We start from the raw sequence: 26,272 nt of genomic DNA, 5'->3' as shown, positions 1-26,272 counted from the left end.
CCTACACCTTCTGCTTCATCAGCCCATTAGAAGCCCAGACCACTCAGTCCAGCTAAGTCTTTCTCGATTTCTCTCAGGCTAGCTAAGTCTTTCTCAGTTTCCCGTTCCAGCAATGCTCGAGTTCTTCGCGAGTGTGTTGGACACGTGAGACTAGAACCAACTGCTAGCAGCCTTATAGGCTAGGCTTGGCTGATGGGATGATCCCAGGATGGCTAGAAACGGGACTACAAACGGGATTGTCCTGCCCAAAACTCAAAAAATCTAAAAACAGGTAGGATGATGTCTCAACCATTTTCAATCTCGTTCCCGTGTAAGATCCGCGAATCCAAAAAACAAGTAGGAAAATACGGGATACGGTTGCCGGATGGGATGGGATTCCCGTCTTGTTTTCATCCCTAAGAGCATGTTTCGCCCTCACATGTCTTCATGCATCATGTGTTTCACCATGTGGTAGTGGTAGTGAAGGACATGCCTTAGGCAAACAAGCAACCAAAAGAGGACAACTCGACAAATAGATGTAGGCCAGGCGGATGCCTTGACTTGAAGAGTCTCTTGTGATGGTACTTAGCCGATGGACGAACATCTCACTTGGGTGAAGGTGGTGGTACTTAGCCAATGGACAGATATCTTACTTGAGTGAAGGTGGTGGTACTTAGCCGATGGATGGACATCTCACTTGGGTGAAGGTCCTACTTGTTAGGAACAAGTGTTGCATAGGAGACACCACTCCAACTAGGGTTATACCTTCTAATATTAAAAAAAACATTCAGTGAAACATGCTAGTATTAATGTTGCTCATTCCTTTGATTAGAAACACTAGCATAGGCAGACAAAAACCATAGTAGTTGAACAACCATGCTATCGATCCTCAACAACGTCACATTTGACTAGACTATTGCACCATTGAGCTCGGATACTCGAAATGAGTGGGAACAGAATACAATTGTCATATGGGGGAGGCAACTTCGCTATCCTTTTCCTTGATCTTGTACTGTATGTATTGTGTTACTACCAATGTTAGTTTTGTGTAACAAAAACAATAGATCCGCCTCATGCTTCACCACATGAGTCAAAAGCCTACAAAGCCAATACTATAAAACAAACTCATCTTCTTAATCTTGTGTCATATGTATTAATCCTCCATCTTGAGTTTTTTTAAACCTCTATCCAAGTTTAATGTTTGCACATTTTACTAATGTGTTCATCCAAAGTTGTCCTTGCAACTTAAGCATTTGATTTCGTTGGGTTAATGGATTCTTTCATCGTGTTAATAGTTCTTCCAATAAACCAACATCAATTCCATTCTATTACAGAAGTATGGTTTCGTTGAGTTTCAACTAGCGATGAATATATTTTCAACTTTTCCACGTTTGGTGTCCATAGAAATAATCAATTGAAAGTAAAAAGGCACATAACATTCAACCAAGAACCATATCAATGTAAGTATAATTGAAAGCGATAATCTCACATCAACGCTAAGTGCACAAATGAGGCAAAATAAAATGGAGTTGAACTTGGTTAAAAAATAAATGGAGTTGAAAAAAGAAAAATAAAAGAAAGAAAGAAAAAGAGGCGCTAATTTGTCCATGCACGTGGCACGCGATGCAGCAGACCCAACCCAACCCGCACCGAACCCCAACACCCCTGAGCCCGCACGAAACTCCCAACCGATCCCCATTACTCATTCTGCCCCCTAACCCGCCATCTGCTCTGTTAGATCATCTCTAAGGGATTTCTGTTAGGGACTAAATTTTCTTCATGAAGGGATTTGTTCTTTTTAGCGTTCCAACGTTTCTCTTTATGGTTTCTATCATAAAAGAATTCTTAAGATCATTTCCTTCAGACAAGATTCTCTTCCTTTTTATGAATTTTTTTTAAAAAAATTATTGGAGATGAGAAAAAATAAAAAAATATGAATAGGATAGGAATAAGAAAGGCATTGCTAAAATGAAGAAAATATAATTAGAGCTCTTATTAATCCCTTCTTTCGTGCCACCGCCACGGCCCCTCAAACCGCAGTCCCAAAAGCTAGGTTTTTAGCCGCCTCTTCCCCCTCTCGCCGCGGCGGCCGGACGCACCAACCTCTCCGAAGAACCCCCAGCGACCCCCCGACTCCTCTCCGTTCCAGATCGTTGTTTATGAGGTACGGATCGGCCGCCGCGCTCCTGGATCTCCGCTTCTTCTTGTCTTGGTTGCCGTGTTTAGCGGATCTGTAGAGCTCGGCAGCGCGGTGGCTCCCGGCAGGATGGATCGGAGAGTTTCTCGTTCTTGTCGTTGGTGGTGGTCGTTTGGGCTCGAGGTGATGGTTCTTGATGTAGTAGCTAGGCACGTAGGTGGCGGATTTTGATTGTTGGTGGGTTAGGGTTTTCGGAGTGATTTGGCGTCAGATTTCGTTTGATCGGATCGATATTATGTTGGTTTAGTCGGCTGGGTTCCTTGTGATGATTCTTGGTTTAGTCCCCGCGTGATAGGCCAACGATTCGATGCGTGTAGGTCGTTGTTGAAACCGGCACAGAGATTTGTTTGGATGTATAGGTGCCTCTGATGCTATTTCGTGGTTCGGAAAAAATCGGGGGCCTGATTGAGAAAATTCGAGATGCTGGGTTGAGTTGCTGTTTTGCTGGTTGTCTCTAGGTTCCTTGAAATTTTTGGCCGTTGTTAGATGTGTTTGAATGTGGCCGTTGGTAGATGTGTTGAATGTTTCTGGTGCATGGTGATTGGCTCCCCAAAATTTTCCCCTGTGATTGAACACACCCTTGGGAGTATCCTCAAATTTCTTCTTTGTTTAGAGTTGAATAAGGGGTGCTAAACGTCAGTTGGTTATTCGAGAATTTCTTTTCAGTGGGTGATTAGTCTTGGCCAACAAAACAAAACAAAATAAAATCAAAGAAAAAAGAAATGCAGGACCTTTTCAATGAATTTGTTTGTTAGGTTTTATGTGTAACAAACAAATCTTAAGTAAATAATCAAATAACCATCCTATGTTTTGCTTTCTGTATATCCAACATAGAATTAACTATCATGATTTTGTTTCCATGTGGTAGACGCAGTAGTCATCTTTGGCCATATGGTCTAACTTCTATCCTTTCCTTTGCAGCTCGAAGGAGAAGCCCACTCTTGGGTAAGACTTACTTCATGTTTTCTTGTATCACTTGATCGCAGTCTTGTTGGCATGGATCCTTGTATAATCTTAGTACTTCTATATTTTGATGCAACTTGATATGTAGGACCTTTTGCTCCATTTTTCAGACCTTTTGTTTTCGATGTGACTACAGTCACTTTTTTATGTAACAAGTTAATGAGATCATTGGTGTTTGATCAAATATTCATGAGACAGTGCTTGTCCAAATGACGGCCCTTTTTAGCTTTGTTTCATTTGTTTACTGAACTTCCTATGAGTTGGCATGTTGTATCTCTTTCTATCTACTAATAATACTTAGGAGAAGTTTGCGGTTGCTTTGCTGTGCTTTTTTATAAGCTTCTGTAGAAAACAAGTTGTAAAGGTTCATATATTTTGTACTTGAAATTAAATCAAGTCATTAGATAAATTCTGTTATATAACTTTTGTTCCTCACACACCTGTCGTGTAATTTGAAGCACATTAATAAAATAATATCTCGTTTTGCATCCCAAGACAAGCAGTTACCCAAACAGTAAAATTTGTGGAAGCAGTTCTAACAAATGAAATTATCATAATCTACCGCAATGCCAAATGGAGCCTAAACCTCTCAACACAGTTGCAGTTTAGGCTAACGGAGTGGCCAATTGCAGCATGTTGGGAGCAGAATGTTGTTACATGTTCAAGTTTTATTGTTTTGTTCCTTTTAGGGTCAACGTTTTATGATGCTGGTAATTCAATTTCTGTTGGTCATTCTTTGGCTGTGTTTGGACTTGGTCTATCGCAACTGTTTTAAAGTAACTTGTCACGATTCTTTATACTGACATAAAGTTTAGCCCTCATGATTATAATTGCATCACATGGTTTTCGTATTATAAGTAGTGATTTGTCTGCCTTTTGGGTTATTACTCATAATGCCTGGTATTTATTTGGTAGATTGCAAAGCTTCTTTGGAGAGCCCATGTCGCAGGATTGTACGTTGATGTAACTTAATTTGTTTTGCCATTATTGCAGAGGCACGCGGATCAAGACCCGCAAGCGGAACATCGCAGCTCCTTTGGACCCTGCATCATTCTCGGATGCAATTGTCCAGATTTATCTGGATAATGGTGGAGATCTGGTTAGGCCTTCTTTAAGTATACCTATTGACATTTCATATATAGTTTCTGTTCATGAGAGATGTTGTTAGGCTTTATGAATCATTCTTGATTTCTCAACTTTACTAACTATTCACTTAATAAGTTGATGGTTTGGTTAATACCTTGCTAACTTATTTTGCGACATACACAACTTAGTTTATGTATCATGGACATGTATGTACTCGTATTTTATGAGGATAACAAAAGAATCATATGGTGCCTCCGATCCAAAATGTAAGTCATTTTAGCCATCCTCACTACCAAATATAAGTTGTTCTACAATTTTGAGTCACTTCTCCATCCCATTTTCCTGTTTTGCCCTTACCTAATACGCTATAAAATAAGACCTTTTATTAGTATCTTCATCTTCCATGGTTCTCACTTACTCTAATTAATTAGACTTAGTTCTCGTGCTTAAGTATGAAACTACTTATATTTTGGTTCCAAGGGATATAATACGAGGTTCCTTATTTTTATAACTATATTGAAGATAAAATTTGATTGATGTGATGGTCATTTGAGTAACAGCTAAATTTGAAAGTAAATTGACCTTAGACCTATGGTTGTGGTTTTGTTGCTTCAACTTTCTTTTTTCTTGTATTTTCTACTATGCTCACTCAACTCTAAATAATGGAGCTTTGCTAATAGGAACTTGTCGCCAAAAGCATTGAGTCCTCAGATCTCAACTTTTCACGTTACGGTGACACCTTTTTTGAGGTATGGTCCGTGAAACTGTTTATGTCCAATAATTTTCGAGTTTATTTCATATGATCATACCCTATTTGCAAGCACCGAAATTGTGCCTCAAGCCGAGTATATGAGGTGCCATTTCAGTGCTACTAGGCATGAGGGAGAAGATGTTAGTTTCGGTGGAGAGGTAGTTCCCAAGGAGGGTACCTTTCGATACTTGAGATCGATGTTACAACGGGATGGTGATATCGATGAAGATGTTAATCATAGAATCAAAGCCGGATAGATGAAATAGTGCCAAGCTTCTAGCATCCTCTGTGACAAAAGGGTGCCACAAAAGTTGAAAGGTAAGTTATATAGGACGGTGATTCAACCCATGATGTTGTATGACACCGAATGGTGGCCAACTAAAAGGCGACATGTCCAGCAGTCAAGTATAGCAGAGATGCGTTTGTTGCGATGGATTTGTGGCCATACAAAAAGGATCAGATCCGAAATAATGATATATGTGATCGGGTAGGGGTAGCGCCAATTGAAGAAAAGTTTGTCTAACATCGGTTGAGATGGTTTGGACATATCCAATTAAGGCCTCTAGAAGTACCCATACATAGCGGGATACTAAGGCGCGCTGATAATGTGAAGGAGGCAGGAGTCGACCAAATCTAACATGAGAGGAATTTGTAAAGAGAGACTTGAAGGAATGGAAGATCCCTAAAGAACTATCTATGGATAGAAGCGCGTTGAAGTTAGCAATCCACGTGCCAGAACCATAACTTATGCGTCAGTTTCCTTGAATCGTTATTACTTTTACTTTCTTACTATTACTAGTACATTTGTTTATTATTGTTTTATCATCATCATTTTAGTTGGATCTTATGGGTTTCATCTCTAGCCCACCTCAACTTGCTTGGGACAAAAGCTTTGTTGTTGTTGTTGTAACGTGCCAATTTGTCAATATTTTTTCTCTTCGTCAAACCTATATTAAAAGCTTTTGAGTAATATTTTGCAATTCTGGATTTTTGTAATGGACCTTCACCCACACATCTATTTGGTTTTTGAAACATTTTTATTTGCTTTTCCAAATTATGACCTCAGGGCATGCACTGTCTAATTATGCACTGGGAAGCGATGATGCTATGTTGCCATGACATCATTCTGCCATGAGTCATGCTGTTGCCATGCAGATAAAAATCAAAGTATATATATTTTTAATGTGTTTCTGTGTTTAACTTGCATGTTCAAGATGTATTCTATCCTCTGAACTATAGAAGTTTTGTGCAAGCCATAGTAGGATGCTGTTTTTTTTTTGCTTCTTTTAGTCTTCATTTGGCTTTGAGATATGTTATCTGTACTGTGTTGCTTCAAATTCATTAGGGCCTTGTTTGCCTATTTCGAAACCTTTGTTGTCAATGCAATTCATGATAATAAACGGTTGAGAAAACACAGGTCGTTTTTATTGGAGGGCGCACTCAGCCTGGTACAATAAAACCTGAAGAAGAAGGAGAACATCACCCTTATTCTGTCCTGGATTGTGCATCGCAGCGCGAAGCAATTTTGCCTTATGTTCTCTATATTCAGAAAACTTTACGCAGGAGGCCTTTCTTAATAAAGAACCTTGAAAATGTTATGCGCAAATTCCTCCAATCCTTGGAATTCTTTGAGGAAAATGAGAGGAAGAAACTCGCCATTTTCACGGCACTTGCATTTTCTCAGAAGTTATCAGGTCTTCCAACAGAGACTGTATTTCAGCCATTGCTCAAGGATAATCTTGTTTCCAAAGGGATAGTGCTTTCATTCATTACTGAGTTCTTTAAAGAATATCTGAAAGAGAACAGTTTGGATGATCTAATTGCACTTTTGAAGAAAGGCAAAATGGAGGACAATTTGCTAGACTTTTTCCCATCAACAAAGAGGTCCTCTGAGGCTTTAGCTGAACATTTCATGTAAGTTTATATCAAGTGTTTGATGTTTGTCTTAAGCATAGAACTCTGTAGTTCTGAATCTTTGGTTTCGTTTCCATTATGCTCTCATTTGCATATTATGTGCAAATGAGAGCATATTATGTGCTGATGCTTCTCCTTTTTGCATGGCTCAGCAAGGAAGGTTTGACTAGCCTTGTTGAGTACAATGAAAAGGTAATGTTTGAAGTTAAACTTAAGGAGATAAAGTCAACACTGACTACCATGATCAATGAAGAGGCTGAAATATCTGAAGTCACTGAGACTGTCAAGCAGCAAGTTAAAGATGCTAAGTTTCCTGATATTGATGTTATCCGCATGCTGTGGGATGTGCTTATGGAAGCTGTTCAGTGGTCTGGAAAGAACCAGCAGCAAAATTCCAATTCAGCACTTCGGCAGGTAATATCATTGTCTAGATTACACTTACAACTTTCTTTAGAGTTTTGGCACCTGCATGATCATTTCTCTTGTATTCTGGAACTTTGAGAATTGGATATTTAGGTCCTCAAATGTGTGTGAGTCCAGCAGGTCCAAACCTAACTTAAATTAGTAGTTAGTGATGACAGTGTAATTTGACTTGTGTAAGTTTTACTACAGTTTACTAAGAATAACAGTAAACCTGTTAAATTTGCCCTAATACTGAAACGTCATTCAAATCCAAAGAAACAAATTCTCCATGATTTTGCATGATCATCATGTTATCAAATGATAGTTTTGACCGAACCTTATGGCATCTCTAATCGCTGAACTATGATTTGGACCCAATTTAACTAGTTTTGCATGTTTAGGGATCGAAACATGCAGTTCTAAAGTTCCAGGACCCGAGTGAAGGTGTGCGTGTAGTTGTAGGATCTAACTGCACTTTACTCATTTTCGTTATTGTTTTGCATAATATATTACATACTGCTTGGAGTTACTTAGTTGTCTTGTTTTGGTAGTACATTATTCTTCATTTCTATCTTTTGTTGTGTTATATCTATTGGAAACTTGTTTACCGAACACAAGGGTGGGCCTTCGGCCCTTTAGAGGGAGCCGAAGTCTTGTTAAGGTGACACACGCTTATGGGAAACTACGTAATATTATTAATGTCAACTGTCATTTCAGGTACAGTGACGATCTATTTATAGCCTATACTCAACCGCTCCCTATTACAATTTACATCATTACTCCTCTAACTGTTATATTCCCGGTATATTTGGGGGTAATTTGGTATATTCCTAAGTATATTGGCATTTTTACAATTTCACCCTCCACCATCCTCGGATTCCGACGGAAGTCACCCCTTTGGCTTGGCCCCCGAAGGTCTATCGTAGACGGGACCTTCGGCGCACCCTCAACCGGCTTCAGCACGGCATCGCGAATTGACCTTCGTTGACCTTTGAAGGCCCCTCAGAGGCTCTGCCTGCAGTGACGGTTTTGGTGCTCCCTTCTGGGGATTTCTTGAGGGCGATGTGGGTAGGCCTTCGATTGGTCTGAAGGTCTGGTGCTACATTCATCACTTATCCGAAGGACCCCTTTGACAGTAAGCATTATCCTAAAATAACAAAACTGTAATCTTTATTAGTAATTCGTGTCCATTAGAGGGCTTCGACTCACCATCCGAAGGAGGCCTGTGAGGCCATTCCCCAATAGTAGCTCCTCACGAGTAAGGTTCTTCTTTGATGGGTCGAACCTGTGAATCAAATGATATGACCGAATGCTGTCCCCTTTGGCCCGTCGAAGACCTCTTGAGACTCGTCTTGGCTTTTAGCAGATAGCCCCCCTCTGATCATTTGACTATTCTTATTTTACCGGGTTGACGAATTTGTCCCTACGTGACGTTTAGGATTCACAAACGGTAGTTACCATTGGATCGTTCTTAACGTCATTTGGGCAACGACTCAATTTCCTTGTTTTACTGCATGCTCATTGAATCACTTGCTTTCGTACGAAGTCTCTCACATCTCTTTCCGAAGTCCTAAGAGATCCCATGGCTTTAAAAAGCAAATCCGGTCGTCCGAAGACGTACGGGATCGGGCGATCCAAGGTTGACGAAGAAATTGTAGTTGAACTAATCAAGAAAGGCCTGATCAACGATGTTTCGAAGGTTAGACTTCCGAAGGATTAGGAAATTCTGGTGCCCGAAGACGACGAAGCCATTGTTTTGTGGACTACTTCCAAGCAAGGCTTCATCTCCCCTGCGACGAGATGGTGCCAAAGGTTCTGAAATTGTTCAAAGTCTACCTCCACCAGCTGATGCCGAATGCCATCGTTCAGCTCAGTCTCTTTGCTTGGGTGGCAAGTTCAGAAGGAGTAAAGGCCTCGGCTAGGGCTTCCGTTGCAGCCCACAAACCCCACCACCTACCGAAATCGGTTTTCACGTCCAGCGTGCAAAGCGAGGCTCACTACAGTTGTGTGAACTTCACTTACTGTGCTGGACTGACGATGCTTGTCGTGGCCTACAACATGGTTGTTACGGCGGCATGGCGAGGCGCGGCGATCTACCACCGTCACAACTTTACAGCGCATAACACGTGGCGTGGCGACGCCATACACGTGGCAAATGAACACATTATAATCTAGGATATTAGCAAATGGCAATGTAAATGTAGCTCAACAGTTATAGTCTAGGATATTAAGAAATGTAAATGTAGCACAAAAAGAAAAATAGCAATGTTAATGTAGCAAAAAAGACATAGAACTCTCTCATCATTCAAAGTTTCAAATCTCTCATCTCTCAAAAATCATCCAATGCAAACTCATCGAAATCGTTAGAAGCATCCACGTTCTCCGCATCATCCTCAATAGCATCCATTGGTTTGTCACCAAAATCATCAACATCAACATCATCCATAATGATGTCTTTTTTCTCTCCTTCATCATCTTCAACCACTCTTGCTTCTTCAACCACTCTTGATATGTCTTGCACGACGAGCATAGGTTGTAGGAAGGTTACGACCTCGAAGCTCATGTGATGCATCAATTGCTTCATCAACTTGGCCTCATATGATGTCCGAAGCACTAGAACCTTGAGATTGGGCCGTTGGGTCAATCCATTCATTTTCCCAATCAAAGTCTTACATAACCAAAGGATCATAGCTTTTATCTGCTTCCTCACGGTGTTTTCGGAACCTACTAGTCATTTTTCGATTGTAGGCAACATAAACCAAATCATTCAATCTTTTATGCTCTAGCCGGTTTCTCTTCTTTGAATGAATCTACAAGCAACCATAAAAGCAAGCAAAGTTAACAAAACTATATTATTAATTTTGCTAATTGAAATGTGGAACTTGAGTACTTCACTTACAAATTCAAAAGTGCTCCAATTACGCTCACAACCGGAGTAGCCATGTTTTGAAAAAATGTGGCAACAACTTAGAATATTACTAAATGCTAAATAGTAAATGCACAACATACTTGAAGTAACAAAATATGTGCTATCATACTATGCTAACAGCTTAACACGAACAAGATATGTGCTATATTGGATATGTGCTAAGTGTTAACACTAACAGTCTAACACTAACAACAAGATGCTTGAAGTGCCTAACACTGTCAAGGAATCACAGTATCACACACATGTACTAGAGCAAGATGGAAAGCTATTGTGCTATACTAGATTTGTGCCACTACAGTCTCGGCAGCTGCGACGGCGGGGATCCGCGACTCGCCTGTCGCTAGGTTAGGGAGAAGGTTTGGAAGTTCACTTGCCTCTCAAACCCACTCGATCTCTCCTCCCCCTTCTAATCCCCTTCGCCTGGCTGGTATGGCACCCGCCAGATGACATTGGACACCAAACGATGCCATGTCGACGCCACGGCAATGTCATGCCGATATGATGGACAACATAGAAGCCAGCGTCGTGGCGAGGCCCAAAATACCGCCACGCCGCCATATCGTCGCCATGATAACTATGGTCTATAAAAATAAGTGGCTAACGGATTGGACACAATGGTGGTTCTACCATAAGGTAGACCAAAAATAGTACATTGCGTCCAAGTGCGAAGAGGTTAAGGAGAATCGAGCCCCAGATGTATAACTGAATGATTCACCAGGTGTGTGAAGCACCTGAGCACGTGCGACCTCGTAGAAGAGTTCGTGGGGTCCAGGGTGTGGCCCCACAGCGAAGGTTGGTCAATCCCAGCCTTCGGTGATAAAGGGCTGGAGGGACTCTGTCGTCCCCATCCTTATTTTAAAGGTTTCGTAGGTATTTTTGTTATCCTGTTTCTTAATTGTGCTTCGGCTTTCTGTCTTGTCAATTTGACTTGCCACCACCTTAGAGTCTGTCTTGACCAGAACCATTCGGGCACGAAGTGCTCGCGCCTTACGAAGCCTAAGGAGAACTGCTTCGTATTTTGCGACGTTGTTTGTCGATCAAAAATCAAGTCTGGCGGCATATCGTAGCTTCACGCCTAAGGGTGAAGATACAACTGCTGCTGCGCCAGCACCCGGAGTCCCCCAGACTCTGTCATGATACACGATTCATACTGGGTCTAATGGGATTTCCTCTAGCTCTTCGGCATGTGGCGTCCAGTCTGCCAAAAACTCCGCTAAAGCCTGAGATTTAATCGTCGTTCTTGCGACGAAGATCAATGTAAATGGTGCAATCTCTGTGGCCCATTTTCCAATTCTTTCTGTGGCTACACATTTTCAAACATGTCGCAAAGGGATAAGGAGTTAGGTATTGTTATCTTGTGAGCTCTGAAATAATGGTGAAGCTTCTGCGATGCCATCACCACTTTGACCTTGCCAAGGCTTCCGAAACATATTATATCAGAAATTGCTGCGGCTTGTTATTTACTTGCATCTCTTGCACAAGTACAACATTTACTGCCGAAGGAGACACCGCTATGTACAGCAACAGCCCAACATTTGGATCTGTGCTGGTCAGAGTTGTCAGCTTCGTCGGGTATTTCTTTAACTCATTGAAAGGCATCCTGTTGCTCCTAGCCCCACTTGAAAGGGTCAGAGGCTTTAAGGGTTTTGAAGAAAGGAAGGCTTCGCTTAGCGGATTTGGCAATGAATCGGCTTAGAGCTGGCATTCTTCTGGCTAAGTGTTACTCTTGTTTCTTGCTCTGGGGAGGCCTCATGTTAAGTATTGCTTGTATTTTCTGGGGATCTACTCCGATGCTCCCTTTTGACACCAAGACACCCAACAATTTCCCGGATCGCACACTAAATGCACATTTTCCTGGGTTTAGCTTTAGCCCTGCACTTCATATATTGTCTTTCATGATGCTTTTGACTACTATGTTGTCAACATATGTAGACATTTTGGCTCAACTGCGACTTCAGTACTATTTGGACCGGTCTAGCGAAGGTGGCACCAGCATTTCGAAGACCGAAGGCCATCCTTACAAAACAATATATGCCGAAGGAGGTTCTGAAACTTGTTTTTTCCTCGTCTTCCTTCGCCATCCAAACCTGATGGTACCTAGAATATGCATCTAAGAAGCTTAACATTTTATAGCCAGCAGCGGAGTACACTGACTGATCAATGCGTGGCAAAGGGAAGTCATCCTTCAGATTGGCTCTATTAAGGTCTGTGAAATCTACATACATTCTTCATTTTTCATTACTTTTCTTGATTAGCACCGAGTTGGCCAGCCACTTAGAATGCAACGCTTCGCGTGCTACCCTGGTGTCAAGCAGCTTCTGCACCTCAACTTTCGCTACGTCTTCCCTCTCCTTTGAAGCCTTTCAAAGCTTTTGCTTCTTTGGCTTCGCATTTGGGTCCACATTTAGAGTATATTGGATGATTTCTCTATTTCTTGCAAATCCTTCGACAACCAAGCAAAGACATCTTCGTTGTTGCAACAGAACTGTGTCATCCTTCGCTTGGCCTCCTCTGTCATCTCTGCTCCAATGACAACTGCTCTGTCTGGCCTGTCTTGATATAGCAGCAAATTCTTGGTCTAGCCTTTGGATGTAGCCTTCGTCAGCTGCTGTGTCTGTAGTTGTTCTCCGCACTCCTCAGGTTTCATTGGAGGCTCTGCTACTACATGAACATTTTGTTTGCTTGGTGTATTTCCCACTTCAATCATACGGGCCACTTGTTGATCTCCAAATACGTTATGACACCTTCGGGATCAAGCATTTTCATGCACAAGTAATCGTGGTGTGGAATTGCTTCGAATTTGTTCAGGATTCCCTTTCAGAAAATTGCATTTTAAGGATAGGTTATATCAACCACATTGAAGGTGATATCCTCAATCCGAAAGTTAACTTTTCGTCAAAAGAAATCGAGATTTCAATTTTTCCCAAAGCGTCAATTGCTTTTCCCCCGAAGCCTAGCAACCGGGATCGAGCCTGCCAAAGGCTATTTTGCTGCAGGCCCACCCTATCAAAAGCATCGGCGAAAATGATGTCTGCCGAACTCCCACCATCTATGAGGATTCTGTGCATTTCGTCCCCTTAAATGTTTGCAGTGGTGATGAAGGCATCCGTATACGGGTAATCTAAAACCCTCATGTCTTGTTGTGAGAAGGTGATTGACACATGAGACCACTTCAAATGGACATAAGTAGGGCCTACACCAACATGGTTAACTCTTCGCACATACTCTTTCCACTGTCTCTTTGATTCAGTTTCCTGACTGGACCCTCCAGTGGTTGCTAGCACAATATTGAATCCCTGAGTTACTGTGTTCACCGATTTGCTAGTTTTTTTTTTTGGGGGGGGGGGGGCTTTGATTGCTAGCTTTGGCCAAGGGGGTGGGAGCGTTGATTGAAAAGCTGTTTATCGACCAAAGGTCTGGTCTAGTGGGGCCGAAGGTGTATGAGCGTATTGGCTATGCCACAGCCATCGGCCGCCACTGAGTAACAAATGCCGAGAGGCTTGGGCTGCGACTCTAATTGTATTCCACGTGTTGTCGTGCCTAAAATGTGTGGCGTGATGCACAACTCTTGCAGGATTAAAGGTTTGGTTAAATTTTCTTTCATGGCTATAACCAACGGGTACTGTGTAGTCTTAGGACCGGCACCTTGGCCATGCAACTCACTGTATAATGCGGTTGGATCCCACAAAGCCTGTCCGCCTCGGCTGCCTCGGCCTCCACGACGTCTGCCACTTTGTCCGCCTCGAGCACCCCCACCTTGTGTTTCGATGATCTCTTGCATGACCTCGTCTGTTTCAGAGTCTATCTGATTGACTTCTTTGATGTGTACTCAAATGCTTCGGTTTTCTTCACACGCTTTGGCTTATCCCTTGACTGACTAGCGTTTACGTCTCTGCTTGAGTTTGGCTTCGATGTGTTAAACGCTGCCAGCTCACTTTTCCTCCGAAGATGGTCCATCCAGACCTTGCATACTCCTCCATCTTGTTGAAGAGCTCTTGCACACTCTTCGACCTCTTGCGGTAAGCTTTCTTGCCAAAAGTCCTCCTTTGATGCCCTGCATAGTGGCATCGATGATGGTATCAAGCCTTTCGCCTGGCAGCAAACATGCACAAACTGGAGTCATGGAGCTTCTCAGGTTTCCAGATCCAGGGTGTGAACCGAAGTTGTCTTGTCGAACTCCTTCCTTTCTCATTTCAGTCGTCGCCTCTTTCATCCTCTGCCGGGGACTTTCACGAAATGAAAACGGCGACGCATATAGTTCTGTAGTCTCCTTTGGCTGTTGCTTGACTGCGAAGAGGTTGCCGACGGTAACCTTCTCTACTCGATTGCCTTGGAAATTACTATAAAGGGCATTACACAACTGCTTCCATGAGTAAATAGATCCTGTAGGCAAAGCGGAGTACCACAACCTAACTATTTCCTTGACTGCCAACACAAAGGCTTTCGCTTGTGTTGTGTCATCTCCCTCAGCGAATTCAACTGATGTCTCGAAACTCATAACGAATTCCTTTGGATCTGACTCTTCGTCAAACATTACCACCCTCGGCATCTTGAAGCCCGAAGGCTAGGGCTGGTTTTGCAAGCCGACGGAGAGTGGTGATTCTGGATCGCCTGCACATGACCTATGTCGAAGGTCTTGCATTGGCCGTGCTGCAAATGCTAACGAAGGTGTTATCATGGGGCGGGTCTGCTCACCTGCCTCTTGCAATATGTTAATCTCTACTTGCATTGTCTCCAGAATTCTTTAGGTTTCGTTGGCTCGCTAGCAGTACTTCGTGGCTTTCCGACTTGCTGCCAAGCTATTCAGCATGCACTTTTCCTGCACAATTTGCCTCTCCAATTCTTCAACTTCTAGCCTCATCGCTCTTCCTTCTTCAGGTTCTTCCTCTCCTTCGTACTTTTCTAAGTTATCGAAGTCGTCCAGCTCTTCAACAAGATGTGCTTTCCCCTCTCTTCTGCTAAGGATTTGCCGAAGCTTCGAAGCGGGCCCGAAGGTTAGCTTCTATTGTATTGCTGCATTTGCATTTTGCTGGAAAGCTTCACGAGCTTTGCCATCGCCTGGCACCATCTCTTTCTCACTACTCTGCCCCTGCTGGTCGTCGTTGCCTACACCGGTCAAATTGTTGATCGACTTCTACACCACCAAAGGGAGTGTTTCGGCTGGTGGAAGCAGTTGGTTTGGTAATGTTGCTGATGTATCAACATGTTTCGGTTTCTTGGGTGGCATGGCTTCGGAATGTTCGATCCCCACGAACGGCGCCAACTATTGGAAACTTGTTTACCGAACATAGTGGTGGGCCTTCGGCCCTTTAGAGGGAGTCGAAGGCTTGTTACGGTGACACTTATGGAAAACTGCGCAATGTCATTAATGTCAACTGTCATTTTAGGTACACTGACAAACTATTTATAGCTTGTACTTAACCAATCCCTGTTACAATTTACATCATTACTCTAACCGCTATATTTCCGTCATATTCGGGGGTAATTCGGTACATTCCTAAGTACATTGGTATTTTTACAATTTTACCCTTCATCATCCTCGGATTCCGACAAACGTCACCCCTTCGGCCTGCCCCCGAAAGTCTATCGCGGATGGGACCTTCGGCGCACCCTTGACTTGCTTCGGCATGGCATTGCGAATCGGCCTTCGGTTGACCTTCAAACGCCCCTCAGAGGCTTCGCCTGCAATGACAGCATCGGCTCTCCCTTCGGGGGATTTCCTGAGGACGACGTAGGTAGGCCTTCGAATGGTCCGAAGGCCTGGTGCTGCCTTTGTCACTTATTCGAAGGGCCTCTTCGGCGGTAAGAATTATCCTGAAATAACAAAACTATAATCTTTATTAGTAATCCGTGTTCATTAGAGGTCTTCGACTCACCATCCAAAGGGGGCCCGTGAGGCCATTCCCCAACAATATCCATGTGCGATTTCTTGGTGTCATTTGGTTCATGCCATTCTGTCACATTTTTTAGGGAAATTTCATTAATACCTTCACACATTTGATATGTATCACATATATCGATCTATGTTGTACTCCCTCTGGTCATTTTGGACAGTGGCATGGTCTCCAAAATAGTTCTTTGACCACCATTGTCAATTGTAATATACTAATATATACAAAACCCAGTTGTATTATAATATTAAGAAAGTACTTACCGAGACAAAATTAACTTGGCAATATTTCGTACGTATAGAAACAAATATATAGTAAGATAAGATATTGATAGCCGAATTTTCAAAAGTTTGATTGCATTTGCATGTATGTCAAATATGTGTTTGTGACTCAAGATGTTTTTTTCGAGATTAATCTACGCAACAATAATCCAGGTCTTTACCAGCATACTGGTGATGCTACTATTTTATTTCCATTTTATGCAAGTCTTTAGCCGGCTTGATTTGGCTTAAAGGTAATGCAGTTATGATACAAGATTTAAGTGTATGAGCGTTGCTGTTTGCAAATATTAGGTAGTGTAAAATGAGATGAAATTGGCACAAAAACATAATAGTTCTGAGTGAAAAGATAGTTTATCCTGAAAATATTCTGTTTAATGGCACTAAAACGTATTGAATGGCTACTCTACATTTCTCTAGACGACAACTGAATTTCAATCCCCCCCAACAAAAAAAACTTTGATGCCTATATTCAAAGGCATTGAAATTAGTTTCTCCATTTGCATTTACAGGTGAAAGCATGGGCTGGCCTTTTGAATGCTTTTTGCACAAGTGGCAGACTAGAATTGGAACTTATATACAATGTTCAGACACGGTGCTATGAGGATGCTAAGCTGATGAAGCTGTTTCCTGAAATTATAAGAACACTGTATGATCAAGATGTCCTAGCTGAAGATACTATCCTTCTTTGGTTCCGTAAAGGTTCAAACCAGAAGGGCAGGTAACTACCTGCACTACTTAGCCCTTTTTATGTTGTTACTTAATCCATTTAATTTCCTTTGCATAATCAAGAAATGATATGCTACTTCTCCACACTGGAGGCTTTATGGTGCTTTTTTGATATGTTAGTTCCTAATAACTGTAATGAAATGGCAGGCAATCTTTTGTGAAAGCTCTGGAACCTTTTGTCAAATGGCTCGAGGAGGCTGAGGAGGAAGAATAAACTGTGCTCTACCGGATATTGTCCGGATCCTGCTTGAAGTATTTGCTTATATTTCCGAAGTTTGAAGTTTGTGGATGAAGTGATGTATCCTCTGCTTGTTATCGGCTAGAGTATTTTATGATGACATGTTGAGCCGTCTGGCTCTGATCTGCTGAATGCTATGATATGCTGCAAGATATGGAAGTCGTCAACTTTGTTGTACGAGGATTCGGTGAAACGTTGGTTATCATTACTTAAATGATTGTTCCAGATATTATTTCAAGTTGTGTTGTGCTTAATATTGCAGGTCATACGTAACAGCTCAGGGAGCTGTACCCAATCTGATGGGCTTCTATGTTCAAATCCGTTTTGGAAGCGAGTTGAGCATATAGCTGTGCCTGTGCTTCCGTAGCGCTTGGGCTTTGTAGCAGAGTACTTAGGTTCCTGCCTATGTGGCTGAGCGCCGCCTATGCCTCCTTTCACTGCACCTAATGTTCAACTTTAGTCGGCCCGAGTCCCTGAAGAACTCTAGGAAGTATTTTCCCTGGAGACTGGCATGTGCATTCCTTTCAGAAGAGGAGGTTTTTTTCGCAAGATACCATAAAATAGGAACCGATTATACAATAAACGATTGAATGATTTGGTGTATATTGTCTATAATCACAAAATAACTAGTAGGTTTCAAGGGGTTAAAAGTTATCCTTTGGTTATGGAAAACTAAACTTTAATTAGGAAAATAAATGGATCAGACTCAATAATTCAACCTCAAGATGCTCATGGTTGCAAGGACCTCTTGGGACCAAATTGATGAAGCTATGGATTCATAACCTATGCTTATCGTAACCTTTTTAAGATCTATGCTCATTATGTAAGAGTTACACCAAGAGTGGCTGAAGAAAACGAACTATATTCAGAAATAAAAAAAGATGACATCATTTTGGATAATGATTTTGTAGATGATTATAATGCACAATCAATGGATGCTATTGAAAATGATTTAAAGAATATGATAGCATATATAACGATCTTGATGAATTTGCATTGGATGATTTTGAGAGATGAGAGAGTTGTATATGACTTTTGAGAGATGATTTTATAATATCGTAGACTATAACTTTTGAGCTATATCTATACTGCTAAGATAGTTTTCTAATATTCTAGACTATAATACGTGTATAACGTCGTCTGGCTGTGCTCCATAAGCAATATAAAGGTCATCTTACCTCTTCGCACCTTCGTAATAATTATGGAGCTAGCTATCTTCGTATGTCCTTCATACATGCATCTTTTAGCTTCTTCATCAACTTCTGAACTAACTTTTCTTATATCTCAATTAAACAAGTTAATCCATAAATAATGTTGTCATTGGAGAGCTAGATGCTTCAGACAATCCAATAGTTTATAAGCCATTTAAGTTCAGATAAAAGTAAGCTTAGTGTTCAATTCTTATATATATATTTTTCCACATCTTTTGGACATGTGTATACCAAAACGGTAGTAGGCCAATGGCAGGCCTCACCACAACCTCTAGACTTGGAGAATAAACACCAAACCCGAGCAACCTGACTAATCCAAGCAAATGCCAAATATGTATTCAAACAAGATATTAATCCCTAGGGGTGGAAGGGATTGTGTGGTGGGAGGGCATCAGCCCAAGCCTCAAGTGGTTTGGTTCTACCTTGGTTTCTATTCCACAAGTGCCAAACGAGCCCTTAACGAGACTAGTAACCGTGCATGTGTGACACGCACGAGTAATTGTACAACTATAATTTCTAAATTATACAGACACTTTTTATATTCTGAGTTAACATAAATCAAGAAACATAATATGACAAAGCTTAAGCCATCCTCCATAGATATTTAATAAAACCCTGCAAGCATCATGAAGGCTAGTTTAATTTAATCATATTGCAAGCCTACAACTACTACAAGAAAAAAAATACATCTAGTACAACTCTAATATGTCTCACCACTCCAATACATCTCTATACACAATATTTTTTGTGCTCTTTCCTATATGATCTATATCTTTATTTGGCTTATCAAGAATCTGAGTCATCTGCCTTGACACACCCATCGATAATACAACATAAAGCTGGCCATATGAGAACACCGGCTCGAGAAGATAAATACCAATATTAGGGATGGTTTGTCCCAGCGCTTTGTTTATGGTCATTGCAAAACTCAAGTGGATTGGAAATTGTTTCCTCTTAACCTGAAAGGAAGTGAAATGCCCTCTGAGGGGGATATTAGGTATGAACACCCTCTTTCCAACATGTTGGCTGCCAACAATCTCGGCATCAATCGCATTATTTTGGAAGGCTCTAACCTTAATGCCTTGTTCCATTGCACATACCATTGTGGGGATCTAGGTTCCAAAGAGGATAACCTAAAATAGGAAATTACCTGATAGAAAAGAGTAGTTTGCCACTACCATTGAGCCCAAATAGCACTATGGTGTTTTCGAGGATTTCAGGCAAGAAGCTGAGGAAAAAAACAGGCAAAATTATTGCTTATACAAAAATAGAAATCTAAACAAGTAATGTGACAAGCTTCAATATGTAGCATGGCATCTCAACTCACCAGCTATCCTCCCATGTAGGAACGGCTGATTTAGTCCACAACGGCCTCAACTCTTTCTCTTACGCCCGAGAGCTTTTCTCTCGCCCTCGCTCTCACGATCCTGTAAACACGAGCACACATAGCTAGATTGTAGGATGTTCAACTGCTCTCCAATGAGCTCATGTACGTGTATAAAGGACACTCTGCATGATGAATGAGAATTGCACATTGCATCCTATTCTCCTTCATGGTATCAGCTTCATATTGATCCAACTAATTTCTTCCATTGCCCATTGCTCAGATGGCGACCAGCTCATCCTCCGCGTCCGCTGGCTCCTCTGGCAATCTGACCAACCCCTTCCTTCCCCAACGTTCTCCTCTGGTGCCGATCGCTTCCACTTCCGTCCACCTTGTCAACATTCGCACTCACGTCCAGATGACGTTGAACTTTCTCGAAGCCAACTACTCAGCATGGATCACCTTCTTCGACGTCACGATCTGCAAGTTCGGCCTCCTCAACCATATCAATGGCACGGTCGACGCACGTGACAAACTCAATGACGAGGAGTGGACGTAGATGACTACTGCATCATGTCGTGGCTCTACACCACCGTCTCCAAGGAGATCATGGAGACCGTGGTTTAGCCCCGTCGCATGGCGTAGGAGCTCTAGAAAACTATCCGCAACCTCTTCCTCAACAATTCCATGCAACACGCCTTCTACGCCTTACAAGAATTTCACAGCTTGTACGAAGGTAAGCTTAACGTTAATGAATATTGTGGCCACCTCAAACGCCTTGCCGATTTGCTGCGTGATGTTGGACACCCCATTCGGACCCGGCCCTCGTCGTCAACACCTTGTAGGGATTGAACTCTAAGTTCAGCCATGCCATCTCTTTCATCACATCGAAGCAGCCACAGCTGGACTTCCTGTATACAAGAAACTATCTGGTACATGAAGAAACTCGCATGGAACACGCCGCCAAGATGGAGGCAAACACGGCTCTCCTTGCGGTCAGCTCCACCAACATGACGACCACAAATGGCAAGGCTCCTTACCCTTCACCAATGAACCCATCGACGTACTCGCCGTCCAAGGCGGGAAATGACCACAAGAAGAAACGTAAGCAATCTGATGGCAAGAAGCATGTTGGCTCCAACGGCACGCATTCCTTGACCCCGAATGCGCATGCAGCTCAGTGGGCCACTGCCTACAACCCGTGGATGGGGGTTGTGATGTAGACGGGGGTTCCCAATCTTTTGATTAGAGCTGGGATAACTTCGATTTGGGGAGGGGTCAACGTTGGCGGTCTGACAACAACAACTATAGGGGTGCTATGCCTTAGCAACTGGTACACCAACTCCGGATTGTTGTTGTTCTTGCCGTGCTAAGAACAACCTTGAACCTACTAGCAATTGACGAACAAGCAAGAACAAGATGGATAAGCGGATAACTCACAAATCTAGCCATGGGATTCAATCTGTTACACCAAGGTGGGGTTCTGATTCGAGTAAATCGGGTGACCTAGCTGATACAGACGTTTACAAGTAAGAAGCAGAAGCTATCTTAGTCTAAAACAAAAACTCCCTTTCAAAGTGGCGGCTACTAGTGGTATTTATAGGTAGCAAACCACCAGGAGGTGCAAACCCTAACTTAAGATGTACCGGCATGGGCTCTACTGGATACAAGGCTCAAGGCCCATAGCTGGAGGGTTCGAACATATGGTCTGAACATTCTTTGGCCGATTTCGAATAGGTTCTGTGGAATTTGATGGTGAGGTTGGATCCATATGAAAGTAGATGAGGAGATCTTTCCATCAAATACTCATGAGCCTCCACCATCCTCCGGAGTCAAGAGTTATGACTGATTCAAAATGCATTGTCTAGTGGTCCGAACTTGCTTTTGGTTACTCCTGCTCCCATCTGGTTCTTCTCCCAAGTTTCGAAGCATAAGAAAATTATCACAGGACTTTAGTAGCATACAATTCGGAGAAGAACTTGTATGGACAGCTAGAAATGACTTTACCTGATAATTAAGTTGACGTGCTCGAGCTCGAGTCATTGGCCCATGCTGTGCAATAGGCGTGGCTGTCCCATTAGAAGGGATGTCCTCATCTTCCTCCCTTTCTTTTCTTCTCCCAACTATGGTTTCGAATATGCAATGTTAAATGTGGGGCTGACCCCAAAATCTGTAGGCAACTCAAGCTTGAATGCATTATCATTAATCCTTTTTAGCAGTTTGACGGGACCATCAGCTCGTAGGAGTAACTTAGACTTTCTCAATTCAAGAGACCTATCCTTTCTCAAATGTAGCCAAAACAAATTGCTAAGTTAAAAAATGACATGTTTCTTTCCTTTACTACCAGCAAACTTATACTCCTTCCTCAAATGGCCCCAGGTTGAAGGGACCATCAGCTCATGTGAGTAACTTAGACTTTCTCAATTCAAGAAACCTATCCTTTCTCAAATGTAGCCAAACCAAATCGCTAGGTTCAAAAGTGACATATTTCTTTCCTTTACTACCATCAAACTTATACTTGGCATTCATGCGCTCTATATGTTCTTTGGTGGTTTCATGCATTTTTAACATCAATTCAGCACGTTGTTTAGCATCAAAATGCAATCTCTTCGAAGTTGGTAGAGGCAATAGATCAAAAGGGGCATGAGGTACAAATCCATAAACAACCTCAAAAGGGCACATCTTAGTAACAGAATGCTATGAAAGATTATAAGCAAACTCAACATGAGGCAAGAATTCTTCCCACATCTTTATGTTCTTTTTCAAAATAGCCCTAAGCACATGGTAGATAAAGTTGTATTCACAACCTCAGTTTGCCCATTAGTTTGGAGATGACAAGTAGTTGAAAATAAAAGTTTAGTCCCCAACCTAGTCCATAAAGTTCTCCAAAAATGGCTAAGGAATTTTATGTCACAATCAGAAACTATGGTGTTTGGTACTCCATGCAAGCGAACAACCTCATGAAAGAACACAACAACATGTGTAGCATCATCACTTTTGTGGCAAGGTACGAAATATGCCATTTTAGAAAATCTATCCACCACAACAAAGACGCTATCCCTCCTCTTCCTTGTTTTAGGCAATTCTAAAACAAAGTTCATAGAAATATCCTCTCAAGGTGCACGAGGAACATGTAGAGGCATATACAAACCATGGGGATACAGTCGTGACTTATCTTTTTGGCATATCATGCAGCGAGCAACGAAACGCTCCATGTATCTTCTCATCTTGGACCAAAAGAAATGATCGGCGAGGATGTTATCCATCTTCTTCACACCAGAGTGACCCATCAGCCCACCTTTGTTTGCTTCCTGTAACAACAATAAACGAACGGAGCTAGCTGGAATGCACAACTTGTTAGCTCTAAACACAAACCCGTCGGTGAAGAAGAATTTGTTCCAAGTTTTTCCCTCTTTACAATTCAGCAACACATCCTTAAAATCATCATCACAGGCATATTGTTCTTTAATTGTTTCTAGGCCAAAATTTTTGATGTCAAGTTGTGAAAGAATGGTGTAACGCCTAGACAAAGCATCAGTAATAACATTCTCCTTCCCCTTTTTCTGTTTGATGATAAAAGGGAAAGACTCTATGAACTCAACCCACTTAGCATGTCGATGGTTCAATTTTGCTTGACTTCGAATGTGTTTCAAAGATTCATGATCAGAATGGATAACAAATTCTTTAGGCCATAATGATGTTGCTATATCTCTAAAGTCCAAACTAGAGCATATAGTTCCTTGTCATAAGTAGAAAAGTTCATACTAGGCCCACTCAACTTCTAACTGAAGTATGCCACAAGTTATCCCTCTTGTAACAAAACACCTCCTAATCCAGTTCCACTAGCATCGCATTCAAGTTCAAAAGACCTATTAAAATCAGGAAGTTGGAGCAAAGGTGCATGTGTTAACTTATCTTTCAGCATGTGGAAGGCGTTCTCTTGCGCGTTTCCCCAAGTGAATGGCACACCGTTCTTAGTAAGCTCATGTAGCAGGGCAGCAAGGTGCTGAAATCCTTCACAAAGCAACGATAGAATCTAATGAGTACTAAAAAGCTACGCACTTGTGTGACTGTTTCTGGGGTCGGCCAACTGTGTATTGCTTCAACCTTGGCTTGATCAACTTCAATTCCCTGCGGTGTAACAATATAGTCGAGAAAAGAGACTTGATCTGTGCCAAAGGTGCACTTCTCGAGGTTACCAAATAATTGTGTAGTGTGTAAAGCATAAAAAATAGCACACAAGTGATAAAGATATTCTTTAAAGATTTGCTATAGATCATGATATCATCAAAATAAAACAACACAAATCTGCTAATTAAAGCATGGAAAACTTCATTCATTAATCTTATAAAAGTGTTGGGTGCATTAGTTAAACCAAAAGGAATTACTAACCACTCATATAGACCGAACTTAGTTTTGAAAGCAGTTTTTCATTCATCTCCCAACTTCATGCAAATCTGGTGGTATCCACTATGCAAATCTACTTTAGAGAACACAATAGAGTCACTCAATTCATCAAGCATATCATCTAACCTAGGAATAGGATGATGATATTTGATGATAATGTTATTAATCGCTCACAATCCACACACATTTGCCATGATCTATCTTTCTTAGGAACTAAAAGCACCGGAACAGCACAAGAGCTAAGAGATTCGCGCACACAACCTTTTTCAAGCAATTCATGCATTTGGCGCTGAATCTCCATGGTTTCATCAGGGTTGGTTCTGTATGGTGCATGGTTTGGTAAAGAGGCTCCTGGAAGGAGATCAATTTGGTGTTCAATCCCTCAGAGCGGTGGCAGCCTCGACGACACCTCCTTTGGAAAAATGTCCATGTATTCATGTAAAAGGTTAGTGACAGCGGGAGGCAAGGAAGAAGGTATTTCCTCAAGTGAAAAAAAAGTTCCCTTGCAAATTAAAGCATAGCAAACAGTAGTGCTAGCATCAAGCTCTTCCATATTAGATTTGCTAGCAATGAAACAAGATCCTTTCAGCTTTCTTGTTATTTTGTATGAGTTCCTTTGCCACAATATGATTTTCCCTCTTAGTATGCTCCTAATTTTTCAACTTGCTAGATCTAGCATTATCATCTTTCAAAATAGCTTCAGGAGATATGGGATGTAACACAAATTTCTTGTCATTATGCATAAACAAGTATTGATTAGTTTTACCATGATGCAAGGAATCTCTACCAAACTGCCATGGTTTACCTAACAATATAGAACATGTTTGCATAGGCACAACATCGCAATCACTAGAATCGTGATACGAACCGATAGTGAAGCTGACTCTCACCAACCATGTTACCTTTACCCTGTTGCTATTGTTAAGCCACCGAATGCAGTAAGGTTGCGGGTGTGGTTTGATGTTTAATGCAAGCTTCTCCACCATTTCAGAACTTGTCAAGTTGTTGCAGCTCCCTCCATCAATGATTACAAGGCAGGAGCGCTCTTTGATCACGCACTTGGTTTGAAACAAGGTGTGGTGCTGATTTTGTTCAGCCTTCTCCATTTGTGCACTTAGCACTCACTGCACCATGAGACTTTCATAGCGGTTCGCGTCCTCTGTGCCAATGTGCTCTTTGGCTTGATTATGTGCTTCATCTCCACCTGCATGGTCAGCCACAAGCAAAGCATATGTATCTTCATCCAAATCACTAACAGAAGAGTACCCACCATCTGGCCACACAATTAGCCCTTGTGCACATGGCCGTACCCCTTGCATTGTAGGCACTGAATGTCTCGTGTTCTTCCTGAATATGCAACAGATGAGGAACTCTTAGCAGGTGCAGCCGCTGCTCCCTTTGATGCTTTAGATGTATAGGGGGCTGAATTTGATGCAGAAGGATGTGGTTTACTGCTCGAGGAAGATGGTGTAGCTGCTCGAGTTGATGGAACATCAACAATGGATGGTGTCCAAGAGCTAGCACAACCTGTAAGAGTGTTAATTCACGTGCTTGCTTGACATTCGTGCACTCCACAAACCTGAGATGGTTTGAAAAGGGTCATGCGGGCTAGATTTGTGCCTTCATATCATGCACACGATTTGTTACATAAATTGCAGCAATTAAGATAGGGCAACAAATCTGTAGAAGAATATTATCAAGCATTGCAAACTGGGATGCTTCGCTGTGGGTTAGTAGAAAACGAGGACACTGCTGTAGCTAGATTCATGGGTGGATTTGTGCGATGATACTCACTCCACCAAATAGAAGCAAAATCGGTAAACTCACTAGTAGAAGCCCTAACATGTTTGTTCTCAGGAAAGTCATGACAAGAAAACTTCTAATCAACAGCTAGTTCCCAAGCAAGGTATGTATCTGGATCATACTTCCCATCAAAAGAGGGCATGGTGAACTTGATCTTGCCTAAAGAATCA

General features: G+C 41.9%; 1 protein-coding gene across 1 annotated transcript; it reads left to right on the top strand.

The window, feature by feature from the left end:
* Positions 1–1,974: 1,974 nt before the first annotated feature.
* On the top strand, positions 1,975–17,589 carry LOC133887199 (uncharacterized). The gene is made up of 8 exons (XM_062327149.1): positions 1,975–2,143; positions 3,098–3,121; positions 4,133–4,238; positions 4,906–4,974; positions 6,394–6,890; positions 7,043–7,304; positions 16,903–17,111; positions 17,267–17,589. Exons 1-8 carry the CDS (start codon positions 2,139–2,141, stop codon positions 17,331–17,333), a joined length of 1,239 nt encoding a protein of 412 aa, XP_062183133.1. The 5' UTR covers positions 1,975–2,138; the 3' UTR covers positions 17,334–17,589.
* The last annotated feature ends 8,683 nt before the right edge of the window (positions 17,590–26,272 follow it).

Source organism: Phragmites australis, chromosome 12 (genome assembly GCF_958298935.1).
Source record: "Phragmites australis chromosome 12, lpPhrAust1.1, whole genome shotgun sequence".
Taxonomy (NCBI): Eukaryota; Viridiplantae; Streptophyta; class Magnoliopsida; order Poales; family Poaceae; genus Phragmites; species Phragmites australis.
This window is presented reverse-complemented; position numbering and strand designations above follow the sequence as displayed.

Bases quoted from the DNA above. Each gene is read 5' to 3' on its own strand.
- LOC133887199 (XM_062327149.1), top strand. The intron at 4,239-4,905 runs GTTAGGCCTTCT...CTTTGCTAATAG, and splicing joins TGGATAATGGTGGAGATCTG to GAACTTGTCGCCAAAAGCAT. The intron at 7,305-16,902 runs GTAATATCATTG...TTGCATTTACAG, and splicing joins CCAATTCAGCACTTCGGCAG to GTGAAAGCATGGGCTGGCCT.